This window comes from Phyllostomus discolor, chromosome 5 (assembly GCF_004126475.2).
Source record: "Phyllostomus discolor isolate MPI-MPIP mPhyDis1 chromosome 5, mPhyDis1.pri.v3, whole genome shotgun sequence".
NCBI lineage: Eukaryota > Metazoa > Chordata > Mammalia > Chiroptera > Phyllostomidae > Phyllostomus > Phyllostomus discolor.
The window spans coordinates 154,221,092-154,233,463 of NC_040907.2; the positions used below are offsets into that span (position 1 = coordinate 154,221,092).

The window sequence follows — 12,372 nt, forward strand, 5'->3', positions numbered from 1 at the left end:
TTGATATATTACAAAAAAAAGTTTTAATCTATAAAAGATTAATGAGAGGTAACGTTTCACACTCTCATATCCAGTTGACAACCTCACACTAAAGTTCAAGTCACTGCACAAGAATGTTAGTCACTTACTGTACTGATATTTTCTCATGAGCATCTGCTATGAACATGCTGCCCACCTGTGGGAGAAAAGGGGAATTGCACACTTACAGCAGGAAAATATAAAAGGCTTAAGAAGTCTTTAATTTAAAAAAAAAAAAAAAGGTCTTTAATTGGTGAAAAAACAAGCTACTTGTGGCCCAAGGGAAATTAGAACTCTGGCCCCCAGTTATTCACACAACCAAATCAGCCCACTTTGAAGATCTGAAAAGAATAAGTAATAAATGAAATACTGATAACTCCACTAATTGTCTTCCCTTAAAGAGGCTTAAAAACAATCCTAGTACCTTTTTTTGTCCAGCTCTCCATTTCAATGGGTACGTTTAGTGAACCACTGACAGCAAGTAAAGCTGACCTAGACATTCTCATTGCTCCGCATCTTTCTTGGAAGTTGCTTTGTTAAAGTCAAAAACTAATTCATGAAGAATATCACAGAAAGTAGGCTGACTTCATCCAACATAGAGACATTCTGGGGTGGAATACTTGAGTTTCACACCAGAACTATGTGAGATCTACCATCCATCTTCCAGATCACAAAATCTTTAGTCTGTGTCCTGAGCAGGGCAGCCAAATAGTAAATGGAGTGGGCTGCCTCCAATACGTGTGATATCAGAGGCAGTAAGAAAGATGCCCATCCCTCTAAAAATGCCTTTCCGTATGTTTACTGATGTCCAAAACTATGCAGCTGGAGCTTCCTTAGGCAAAGATCCCTGAGAGCAATATAATTACATCTAAATCATTTAACCAAACACCAATACGGTGCTCATACTGCTCTGACCTCTGAGAGACTTTAGTTATTGATGCTTCAGAGTTAAAGAGTTTATCAAGTCCTTCCTGGGAGTAAGCTCTAAGAAGGAAAGGGGAAAGGGCATAGTCATTGGGGAAGGGGAGGGAAGGGTTACCTTTTAAGGGTAGAGGGATGACTGTTTCTTGCAATGAACTCAAAATGTCTTGCCCTAGGGCTGATTATTTAAATACTAAGACCCAAGAAGACTTTGTGAATCTCTCTAGATTCTAAGACCTGCTAGATTAGCCTTAAAAATTAGTTGCAGATTATCTGACCCAAAATGCCTGTGATGGCCAAGCTGAGAAACTGTGCTCAGCAGCCTTGCAAAGTGGACCAATAAGTTTTGTAGACCATGGACCTCTCAGTCCATTAAGCCTTTAGACAAGTGGCTCAGGTCCATTGCACCGATCCCTCAGCTCCAGGACCGGCCATGAGGAAACAAGTGGCCACAGCAGGGTTAGAATCAGATCTAAACCTTCCTATTGTTTGTACCATAGGGCTGGTCCTCAAACAAAGCCAACTCTACAGAAAGCAGAAATCTGGCTTAATATGTACTTTTACTGTACCCTTTTAAAACTAAATTAGCGTATTTTGCCGTGTAAAATGCACTCCTGTGTATAATGCAATCCCGTGTATAATGTGTGCCCACATTTTTAACTGGAACTTTCAGGAGGAAAAAATCTTTTGTTTTAATTTTTTACTTCAATTTTTAATTTATTTATATTTAGAAACAAAACTGATTATCATGTTCCAGGGTATAACTTTGTGTATGGATATCGTTATTGCTTTCTAGAGTTACACTTTTAATGCATGAGCATAAATAAAAGAATTAAAAACATTTGTATAACATGGAATCATTACTACTCATGTATAATGTGCATCCTCACTTTTCCCTCAAAAATTTGGCCAAAAAAGTACACAATACACACAGCAAAATATGATAATTACTTTGAGAAAAAAAATCTGTCCCAGGGAAATCAGAGCTCTCCTTTCCCCTATGTCATTTTGGTTTGGAAAGCACTAAAAGAGATACGGCTCTCAAAATAATCTGCTCTGAGAAGCCCTCTTTCTCTCTCCTCATTATGCCATCATCTCAAACATCTTAACTCCTATGTCCAGATTTGTCTACCTCTATAGACCTCTTATGTTTCTGAGCAGGAGAAAAAAAAAACAAGTAGGACTTACCATATTTGTTAAAGCAGAGAAAAAACCGCTCTGGTGTTCTTCTTCCTTGTCTTTATACTGCCTAAACAAAAATAACTCGATTCAACTTTACTATTATTTATCAAGTACGTCTCTGTCCTTAGCATTCTCGGTAATCAGGGCAGGGCACTTGTGGAATTCAGTCCAGAAAACAAAAGCACTGTGACAATACAGTCGCTGCCGTTTCCCTTGCAAGCTAAGAGGCACCGCATCTGCTCTTGAGGTAGGATGTACCAAAACGCCTGGCTACTTTGGGAAAGGCTTAGAAAGGAAGCTGCAAAAGTGTGAAACTGCTTTAACATATGGCTGATCCAGCTATTTTTCAAACAAACTATTACTTGAAAAGTGTGGCAGTGAAATTACTTCAAGGCTGTAACAGCGAAAACCTTGTTTGTTTTTGAAGGAAGAGGATGGAAGAAATCTGTGAGCTAAACTATTTGTGGAGATGGGACAGATTTGAAATTCCAACACCCAATTGTGTGTGAGGAAAGTATGGAGAGAAGCAAGAAAGATCCTGCTTGGCCCTTGCCAGGATTAGCGGAACTGCTGGTTTCCATCCACTGAACTCAGATCCTTCCCCATCCACAGCAGGAGGAAAAGCACACATCAGGGGAGAAAGCCTCCAGAAGAGACAGGGGCTCCAGGGAACCACCGTTGATTCCTGATGAAAAAGGCATCTGGCAAACTAAACGTAATTCAATATTTTCTCCCTTTACTTATTTTTTAAGTGTAGTGCTTTGTAAGCTTTTTTGCATAGAAAATGAAAATTTCTGTGATATATTGGGTCAAATGGAAGAGCCTACAAGTGGCTAAAATACGAGTTAAAATGCTTTGAGATAAAATACTAAAGGTTGCAAAGAATGTACCTAACTGTTTAGAGAAAAAATGAAACTAACCTGGTGGCTTCTCCCCAGTGTTAGAAACAACCTCCACTAAAGCCATCCAGCCAAGCTAGAGCAAATAACATCTGCCAGCATCTGTGCCTCTGAATGCCCTTCTAGGATAGGGAAGGGAAGGTCACCCAAGAACTCTAACAAACCTGTTTCCTACTCAACCAACTCAAATGAAAATTAGACCCTTCTCTTCCGAAAGGTGGACTTACCTGTTGTACTCAGATAACGCCTGAGCAATCACAAGCCCCATTCCCTAGAAAGGAAAAAGACAGCAGGGGTGAAATAAGGGCCTGGCGGCGGTGCTATGATTAAACCAAGGAAAACACTGATCACATCCCCATGGTCTAAGCCCACGAAGTTCTACCTGAACGTTGGCAATGAGGACAGAAATTCTGAGAGGCATTGCTAAAGTATCAAAAAGAATTTCTCTGATCTTATTTTTCAGACTGTAAGATGTACTTTCTCTTACCACCCCCCCAAATTTGGGGGGGTTGTGTCTTATAGTCTGAATGAAGCTTACCTGGCTCGCTGTGGGGAGGGGGGAGCGGCAGTGGGGTGGGGTCACAGGTTATTAAATATTTTACCACATTTTTTGCTTCAAAAATGTTTTTCCTGTTTTCCTCCTCTAAAACCTAGGTGCATCTTATAGTCCTAAAAATATGGTAATTCTCTTACTATTACTTAACAGAGTAACAGAGGGTGAAACAGACCAGCCCAGATCACTGACACTTTCACTGGGATCATTTTCACCTCATCAGAGAAGACTGAATTAGAAGCTTCAAACAAACAAACAAAATCTCTCATATGGTATATGTCTCTCAAACCCCCACAATAAAAGTGACAATGAGTCCCCATGCTAAATGAAGTTACATACCGACAAGTCACTCTCTTCCGGGCCACAGGAAAACAGGAGTGTAATGAGCAGAAGCATCCAATAATGTTAAAGTGACTTATCAACTTTCCCTCTAGAATCAGCTAAGTGCAACGCAAAGATCGATTAAGGCCACCCGATGAATCATGTGCACTTCTACTCATAAGGGAAATTAGGAGCATGAAGAGGGCAAGATGGAAAGAGGGTAACGCCAGATACCTGGTCATCTTCCTCCTCCCCATAACCCTAGATCAGATGTTACTTCCCAAACTTTCAAGGACGTATTGTAGCGTGTTTCAGCTTTACCAAGTCAGGCTGTAAATACCATCTGGCTAGTTCTACAAGAAGGAATCTCTCATCATTTAGTCACCTAAGCCTTCTTTTTTTTTTTTAATTTCAGCTTTACTGAGGTATAATTGACATATAAAATTGTAAGCTATTTAAAGTGTACCACATGTTGATTTGATATACCACTGAAGCCTTTTTACTCTTGGAAATGTACTGAATCTGTAGTAGAATAAACCTCAGCACACTATAACATGAAATATAACCAACCATTTCTTCATGATTAGCAAGCAAATGTCCCCTCAAACCTTCCTTCCATGATAAGAAAATAGAATTCCATAAGATAGTTGCACCAATGCTCTAAAAAGATGCACCAATAACCTCTTTATAGCCAGATGAAATTAACACGATAGCTCTGTGCTCTCTAAATAGCCACTCCAAGTCCACTGAATGCAATTAAAAAAATACACAAAGATCCAGATACTCACATTGAGTGTGGCCTCATCATCCACAATAGACAGCTTCACAATATAAGGATTCACAGACTGTTAAAGAGGAGAGGAGACTCAAGGTGAGTGTGACTTACTTAAGAGCCCATGAACTATCTACAAAGTGTTAACAAAAAGGCCTATAACAGGCCCTCTCTCTACAGTGATGCACCTACTACCCAGGCCCAACCCATCTTGCCAGCCGACTCCCCTCATTTCCAGGACATCTCTCAGCGTGCACGGACATGTACCATGCACATATATGTGCACACACACAAATTCTGTTCTACCTCCATTTTCCTCTAGGCTGAGGCAGCTCAGGCCTATGTCTGCCACTTCTCCCATCTTTCCCCCTTATTTGTTTCTAAAAAGCAAGTGAACACTCCACAAAATTCACTTTGTCCTATCCTGCCAATAATTTACTGAGTCCATAGGGACAACGGTCTTTCGGGAAACATAAAAGCTTCTCTGCCATAAGGTACAAATTTGTAAGTTGCTAACTTACATTCTCATCCCAAAGGCTCCCTAACCATTCCACAAACGATATGCAAAGACTGATTCACCCACCCATAAAACAAAGCCACCTGGGGGGTGGAAAGTGGCAGCTGCTTAACAGCCAGAGAGGCCATTTATGGATCTGATACTCAAATAACACTGCAGGGAAACTGAAAAAAAAAAAGAATGTAATTACCCAAACTACAATCTGGTCAGGACACTGGGATTTAATGATCGTCCCATCACGTATAGTACTGGAAGATTTCCTGAGTTTTTCCAGACCCAATCTCGGCTGGGCAGCATATGGAAATCAACATATATTTAAACTCATTAAGTGGTTGGGCCATCTCCTACTGGTGAGATGAGAACCAATGACCTGCTCACCTTAAAAACATCCCACCCATGGGATGTGAGGAAAGACCTCATGGAGATCAGGCACCAATTCTAACCCAAGGCAAGCAAGGAACAATAGTTCTCAGATTGGCAGTTTTTACAGCAACCAAGAAAACTCATTATAGAGAAACTTGGAAACCCAACTAAAAGGCTAACCCCCTACATAGAACTTATTTAATCAAGTTTCTGAGGGCATCTTTTGAATGTCAACTGGGAATGGAGAAAGAGACAGCTTTGTTTTTTTAACAGCTCAAGTGCTTATAAAGTTTTCTATGACACGACTCAAGGAGTAAAACCCACTCAATTTGTTACCTGCTCTAACAAAAGAAAGTTCCCAACACGTCTTCCCATAACCAACCGTCAAATCCCTCTGGCGTTACAGACTTCAGATAAGATCCAGTGCAAGTGGATGCTTGGAAAAGAAAATCAGCAATAGGCTGGCCTGGAGATGCCACCGCGATGAGAACAACACTAGAAGGAAAAGGCGACTGTTTCTCGGCATAATTTCTGAAAGTCCTAGACACTCACCTTTCCAAAAGTATACTGTTTTAGGTAATAGTAAGGATCGCCTGATTACCAAGAACAGTCTGTGACTTAGGAACAGCTGGGGGAAAGGCAAGGTGGCTAAAAGCAAGGGTTTGAGTTCTAGCTCCTCTAGTAATTCATTGTGACATGTTAGGCATACTAATTAACCTAAGCTCAATTTCCTCATCTGTAAAATGGGGATATTTTCTTCTCTGGCGTTGCTTTGGAGACTTAAATGAAGACATTTAAAATCCTTAGCACAGTATCTGGCATATGGTGAAGGCTCAATGGTGAGTAACTATATTCTTTTCTCCTTTGACATTTTTATCACATTCAAAGGAAGCTCTTTGGGGAGGAAAAAAAGAGAAAGAAAGAAAAAAAATGGAACAACTTGCAACTGGACATAATAAACAATTTTGTAATTTCTGGCAAACGTCATGTTCAAACGGGCAGCAGTTGGGGAATGAGTCACTTCATCTCAGGAGACAGGGCCAATGTAGCAGGCCAGGATATTAACACTGTGAAAATTGCTATTCTCCACACACCAATTCTCCTTAGCACTATATACGCGTTGTGCTGGTCACGTTAGTAAACTGGAGGCAATCTACTTTCAGCCACAAAACAGAATTACAAACTCAGTGAGCTGTCATGGGGTCACTCTAATAGGGTACTGCCTTTATTTGATCTAAGTCATTCCGAACTTACCATTTTTCATTGTACTTCCTTGGGCTTTTTTTTTTTTTTGCCTCCTCTATCTCTGTCGATAAAATGTCTAAAACTGAATGTATTATTTGAGGAAAGCAAGAATTATTTTTTACATTTACTCCATGGCATGTTTTCCATCACTTCCAGTCTTTAAGTCCAACACCTTATTTGCCTTCCCTGTGCTTAGCTGGGCACCCGGCCTCTGGTGCCCTCTGCACCTTTCTAGGAAGGTTACGACCTACTGCGTTGGTCATGAGACTGATTGTGGTGTGGCTGGAATGCTGTTCTCCACAGCACACACCCTCTCACACTAGTTTGCATAAAATTTCACCAGCTTTTGGTTTTGCTACATTCATCTGGATTTCCTCACGTTCCTGTCAAAAAACCTTCCTCCTCCATGGTCACCAGGCTTCCCTAATGGTTTCTGGTGAGTGACTTATATTAAGAGCTGCAAAGCCCAGATAAATCACACCCACCAGCTCGACCTCACCTAGTACATGAATTCTTCTGGGGCTTCTGACAGACTACAGATGCATACCTCACTCCAGAAATATGGTTTTCTCCAGTTCCTTTGCCACGTCCAATTTTTCAGGCTGACATTTCAGAGAGCCCTACTGGGCTACGCCAGGTTTCAGTTCACATTCAGAGAAGCCAAACCACTGCCTCAAAGTGGCCTGCATCCAGCAGGACGTCCTGAAAATATTCACTGCAGATGGTGGTGTTTTCCTACCACATACAACCCAACTCTCTTTAACCCTCTTCAGCATTTTCCCTCAGCTATTTTTCTTGCTGTTGTAATAAGGCCCCAGAGGCTACTACACGTGTCAGAGATCAAAATGGCTACCATGCCAGCCCCTCCAGACCACCAGTAACACAGGTGAGGGTGATAAATTACATATTTATCAGTCGCTGTAAACACCATCCATCAGTTCCTCCTAGACAATGAGAACCATCAGCTCCTGGCATTTACAACATATTAACGCTGCTTTGTATGTTCTAGTTCCTCTTTAAGTAATTCTTTCTTATGGCCTCCTCTTCTTCCCTATTGCTCTGTATAAGAATACGCTCCAGATTTTGTTACTCATCACTTCTGACCTAGTTAGGAAGCATATCTAACATCACTAAGTAAAGATCCAGAAGTTCTGAAATGACAATCATGCCTCCAGCTAGCCCACTTCTCACAGCACTGCTACTTATTAGGTAAAGAAAGTCAGGCAGCCTTGCAGCAGCTCCTGACTTCTGGGTTTAGTGAAGCCCCACTGGCTCCTGATTACTCTGAAGCTATCTCCAGTGAGGCCCCTGGTCTTCCTGCAGTGCCGCCCTTCCCTTTCTCTGTGTTCTGCCTTTTGAGAGAAACCAAGTAAACACACTAGTCCAAGTAGAAATCTCCCTGAGTTCTGCTCTTCCTCTCAAACACCTATACATCTGTCCCCAATTAATTCAAGAGCAAAAAGAACTCCGGAATTAACATGAACAGGACCCTGCCTTCAATTGCCATTAAAATCAGGAAGAGTTCCCAGAGCAACAGTGACATTTATGTAAGTGGAATGCATTAAGGAAACTCAACATATAAAAGTCAATCTTTCAAAACATATGCATTAGGTCAGTGGTTCCCAATCATGGCAAATCATCACATTCAACAGAAGATCTTTAAACACGCACACACACACACACACACCCCCAGGTCCCACCCCAAGAGATTCTGATTCAGGGTGTTGAGAGTAAAGCCCAGAAATTTATTCTTTTTAAGAAGTCCATAGGTGATTCAAATAATAAGCTGGGTCTAGGAACCACCACATTAAAGGATATTTACTCGCTTTATTAGAAGTTGTACTACAGTACCCCTTTAAACAGCTATATCATCTGCCCTATGCATTCAACATAGGATTTTTAGAATTTAGTTTACCAAAATAAACCCACATACCATTTACCAAAAGCATGTCTTCTACATTAAGCAAAGGCCTCTAGAAGTAGCCACATATAGGAAGATTATAGAAAAATAACAACTATCAACTGAGGGGCCCACATACCTCGTATTTTCTGTAGTTCACCAGCAACGCCAAGAGGACTACAGCATCATACCCATGCTCCCTACGGCTTGGGGGGTGGGAGAGTATCTGTAATAAGAACCAGAAATGTGTGAGAGGGCTAACTCCTAGTTCCTAGGGATGCAGAGAAGATTTAAGGAGGTGGTTTACCCAAAAGAGAAAGAGGTAACAAGGGAAATGACCAACCTGTAAAATTGCTTCAAATATGCTGTTGATCATTACATACTCCAGGATAGTGTTCTGGCTGATGTTATCTGTCACCTGAATGCAATAAAAGGCTTTTTAAAGTCTACACTGAGATACTCTGACATCACATGTATCTCTCCTCCCCTGGAATCTAAGAGAAACAGAAATGTTAAAACACTGCTAGATACTTACTAGACCTTTCATAATCTCCCCAAAGCCACCAGAGCTAAAGAGATGCTAGACTAAAACAGACCCTAGACAGGTAGGAAATTAGCAAATTAAAACTCCCTAAATTTTTAACTTCTCACAGTTTCTCTCAGACCCTCACACAAACATTTGCTTAACAGTTTCTTGGGTTTCAAACCTCAAATGCACAGGAAGAAGTTTATGATCCAGAAGTCTTCAAGGGGTGACAGGGAAAGGAAACCACCTCAAGTAGATGAACAATACTTTGCCCCCCTCCCACTAATAGGTACAGGCCAACTTCGTGCTATAAAATCTCAGTCGGAACAAATAAAAACATTCAGAATCACAAAGACTGTTTCCAAATGAGACCTGATGAGAAGGGAACTCTGATAATCCAGAAGAATAGTTCTCCAGGAGTGGCACCTCTAAAGAAACAAATAGCACATACCCTGCATATTAAAAAGCCTGCAGTTGCTCCAGAGAGCAACTTCTAGGAAACGAAAGCTCATGCAACAAACTTCCTCCTACATGTTTAAACACAACAGAGTGATGTAATGCCCCAGTAGCTAATTTATTGTTCTCTTTTCCTTTCTAGCTTTGGGTTCAAGTATTCAAATAAGCTGGCCCCTGCTGTCAATTAACACCCCTGACAAAGAAATACACAGATGAGTTACTTACCGTCACTAAACAAAGGAGAAGTTTCAGACATAAACTCTTCAGACTTTCAGAACCTTCTGCACAGAGCAATGAATCCAAACTCTCCATCAAGTTCTAAGAAAGAAAACAGTTAAAAATGAAACCATATCAAATAATACTTGCACTGCGTCTTTGCCCAGGTCTGGGTTACCATACGCAGTGCGATGTGAGTAACACACAACAAAGCAAGCATAGCATTCCCTGAGGCTCAGGCCTTAGAAAATTAGATAAAGAAAAGGAAGACTTCTCAGTCAAGCTAGTTTGGGGGAAATGCTTTGAAACAAAGGCATAAAACAACAGAACTCACTATTCCACCAAATGAATGTTTGTAGCCTGTCATCCTCATCTAAATCTTTAGATGAGAATGACATTTTTAACAGGTCAATAATAATGGTTAAATTAAATAATAAGTATATAAACTAAAAACAATAAACAAGCTAATAAACTTCAATTTAAAATTTTTAAAATAAATAATTAAATTCAAGTCTAGTAATAACAGTTCAATAACTAGACGTTTTCTTTTAGATAAAGAAAACATCACTGGAGGCAGGCACGCTGAACAAACAACGAGACACTGTCGCTACTGGCTCTCGCCCACCACGGGCACTGTGCGACGAAGCTGCTCATGTCCATCCTGGTCAGTTCTACTAGACAACATGACTGGACTTCACCACTTGCACTAACAACCAGCTGTGAGACCCAATGTAATCAAAAGGTAAAACCCTTAGATATTACAATAGAAGAAGAAATATTTTACATCAAATGAAGGAAGAAAATGGAGAGCAGGGGTTTAGCAGGCGGAAAGGTCAAGTGAAGGTTCAAAATAAGCTACTTCAGTTCAATTCAACAAACAGGGGGTGAGGGTCTACTATATGCTACATAATGTGCTTTCAAAAATACAAGAAAAAATAAGACAACAACTCTTGTTCATAAGGTGTTTTTAGTATAATGGGAGAGAAAAATAAGAAAATAGTTTTGATATAATGGTTCCTATGACAGAAATATACATGGAGGAAGAGAATTAGCTCAATATCACCTATTCTAGTACTCGTAAAGGGTGCACTGTATTTTGAAAAATCAGTAGGAGTTAATTAAAACTGGAGAAGAAAAGGAATTCTAGACAGGCTTAGCATGATCAAAGACGCATGAAGAATGAAAGAGCTCTGGGTATGAAGTTGGGATACAGGCAGTTTGTTATCGTGGTAGTGTTGTATAATGAGTGAGGCACAGTGGTGAGAGATGAGACTAGAGAAGTAACTGCGGAGCCGGTCATGAAAGTTTTATAAGGCTAACTAGGGAGTGTGGTCTTTATCCTGTTAGCAATAGGAAACTAATGATGGGTTTTAAGCAAGAGAGATTTGAGCGTAAGATACAAATTCTCTGGTGTCAGTGTGGATGACAGATTTAAATATGGTAAGCCTGGAGGAATGGAGACAAATGAGGACTAATCCATCAGTTTCCCGAAAACAGTTGCCATGTCTTACTTGCCTCTATATCCCCAGTGCCTGGCATACAGGAGCCTGAGGTTTGTCAGAAGAATGAGTGAGGACATCACTGCAACAGTTCAAGTGAGATATAATGGGGAGAGTGGCAGCAGGGGAAGAAACGGTATGAGAAATACAAGCTGAGGTAAAATTAGCTGAAGTTGGTGATCACCTGGATATGAAAAATGAGGAAGAGGAAAGAGAGTCAAGGATGACTCCCAGGTTTTTGGCACTGGGGACTGAGAAGACGTTGGGGGGGGGGGGGAGGAGCCTATTCTAACCGTATTCTAATAGGGAATGAATGAGGAAGAACAGATGCTGAGAAAACAGTGAATTCCATTTTGAATGTCAAGCAAGAGATATTTAGGGATGTTTGAGGGGGTACATTCAGCAAGTACTTACAGAGTACATATACAACTCTGAGACTCATGAGGGGGATGTTAAAGATAAAGTTAGAGACTTTTTAAAAAGATTTTATTTACTTATTTTTAGAGCAAGGGTAAGGGAGGGAGAAAAAGAAGAGGAGGAAACAATCGATGTGAGAAAAACACACCAATCGGTTGCATCTCGCACACCCCCAACCGAGGACCTGGCCTGCAACCCAGGTATGTGCCCTGACCGAGAACCAAACTGGCGCTAACCTTTTGCTTTGAGGGACAACACTCAACAAACTGAGCCACGCCAGTCAGGGCTGTAAAATACTTTTGTTCTTTTACCACAATCTAGGGAACCGTGTCAAAGAGTACTCCTCGGGCCTCGGCCAGCAGGCAGAAACCACCCGTCCTCCTCTCGTAACAGCCTCTGTGAATGTTCAGATCTGCTTTTCAGCTAAAGACACAGTGACATGGTGGATGTCACAAGAAAGGTCGAACCAGTGACCTTTCGGTTTGCAGGAAGACGCCCAACCCACTGAGCCACACCAGTCAGGGCTAAAGTTAGAGACGTAATCAGCAGCACATCAATAGTTAGAAT

The 12,372-nt window shown here is 41.0% G+C and overlaps 1 protein-coding gene across 2 annotated transcripts in view; it reads right to left on the reverse strand.

The window, feature by feature from the left end:
- The window catches only part of ARMH3 (armadillo like helical domain containing 3), a 186,528-nt gene that overhangs the window by 153,357 nt on the left and 20,799 nt on the right, over window positions 1–12,372 (reverse strand). For both annotated transcript variants that reach the window (XR_004903474.1, XM_028511632.1), the window contains exons 6-12: window positions 9,899–9,991; window positions 9,035–9,109; window positions 8,831–8,917; window positions 4,683–4,739; window positions 3,248–3,291; window positions 2,128–2,188; window positions 129–175 (exon numbers count right to left, since the gene is read on the reverse strand). Coding sequence is in view for 1 of the 2 variants with exons in the window: in XM_028511632.1 (XP_028367433.1) it covers window positions 129–175; window positions 2,128–2,188; window positions 3,248–3,291; window positions 4,683–4,739; window positions 8,831–8,917; window positions 9,035–9,109; window positions 9,899–9,991 (464 nt within the window). In the remaining variant the exon portion in view is untranslated. The remainder of the gene's footprint in view (window positions 1–128; window positions 176–2,127; window positions 2,189–3,247; window positions 3,292–4,682; window positions 4,740–8,830; window positions 8,918–9,034; window positions 9,110–9,898; window positions 9,992–12,372) is intronic.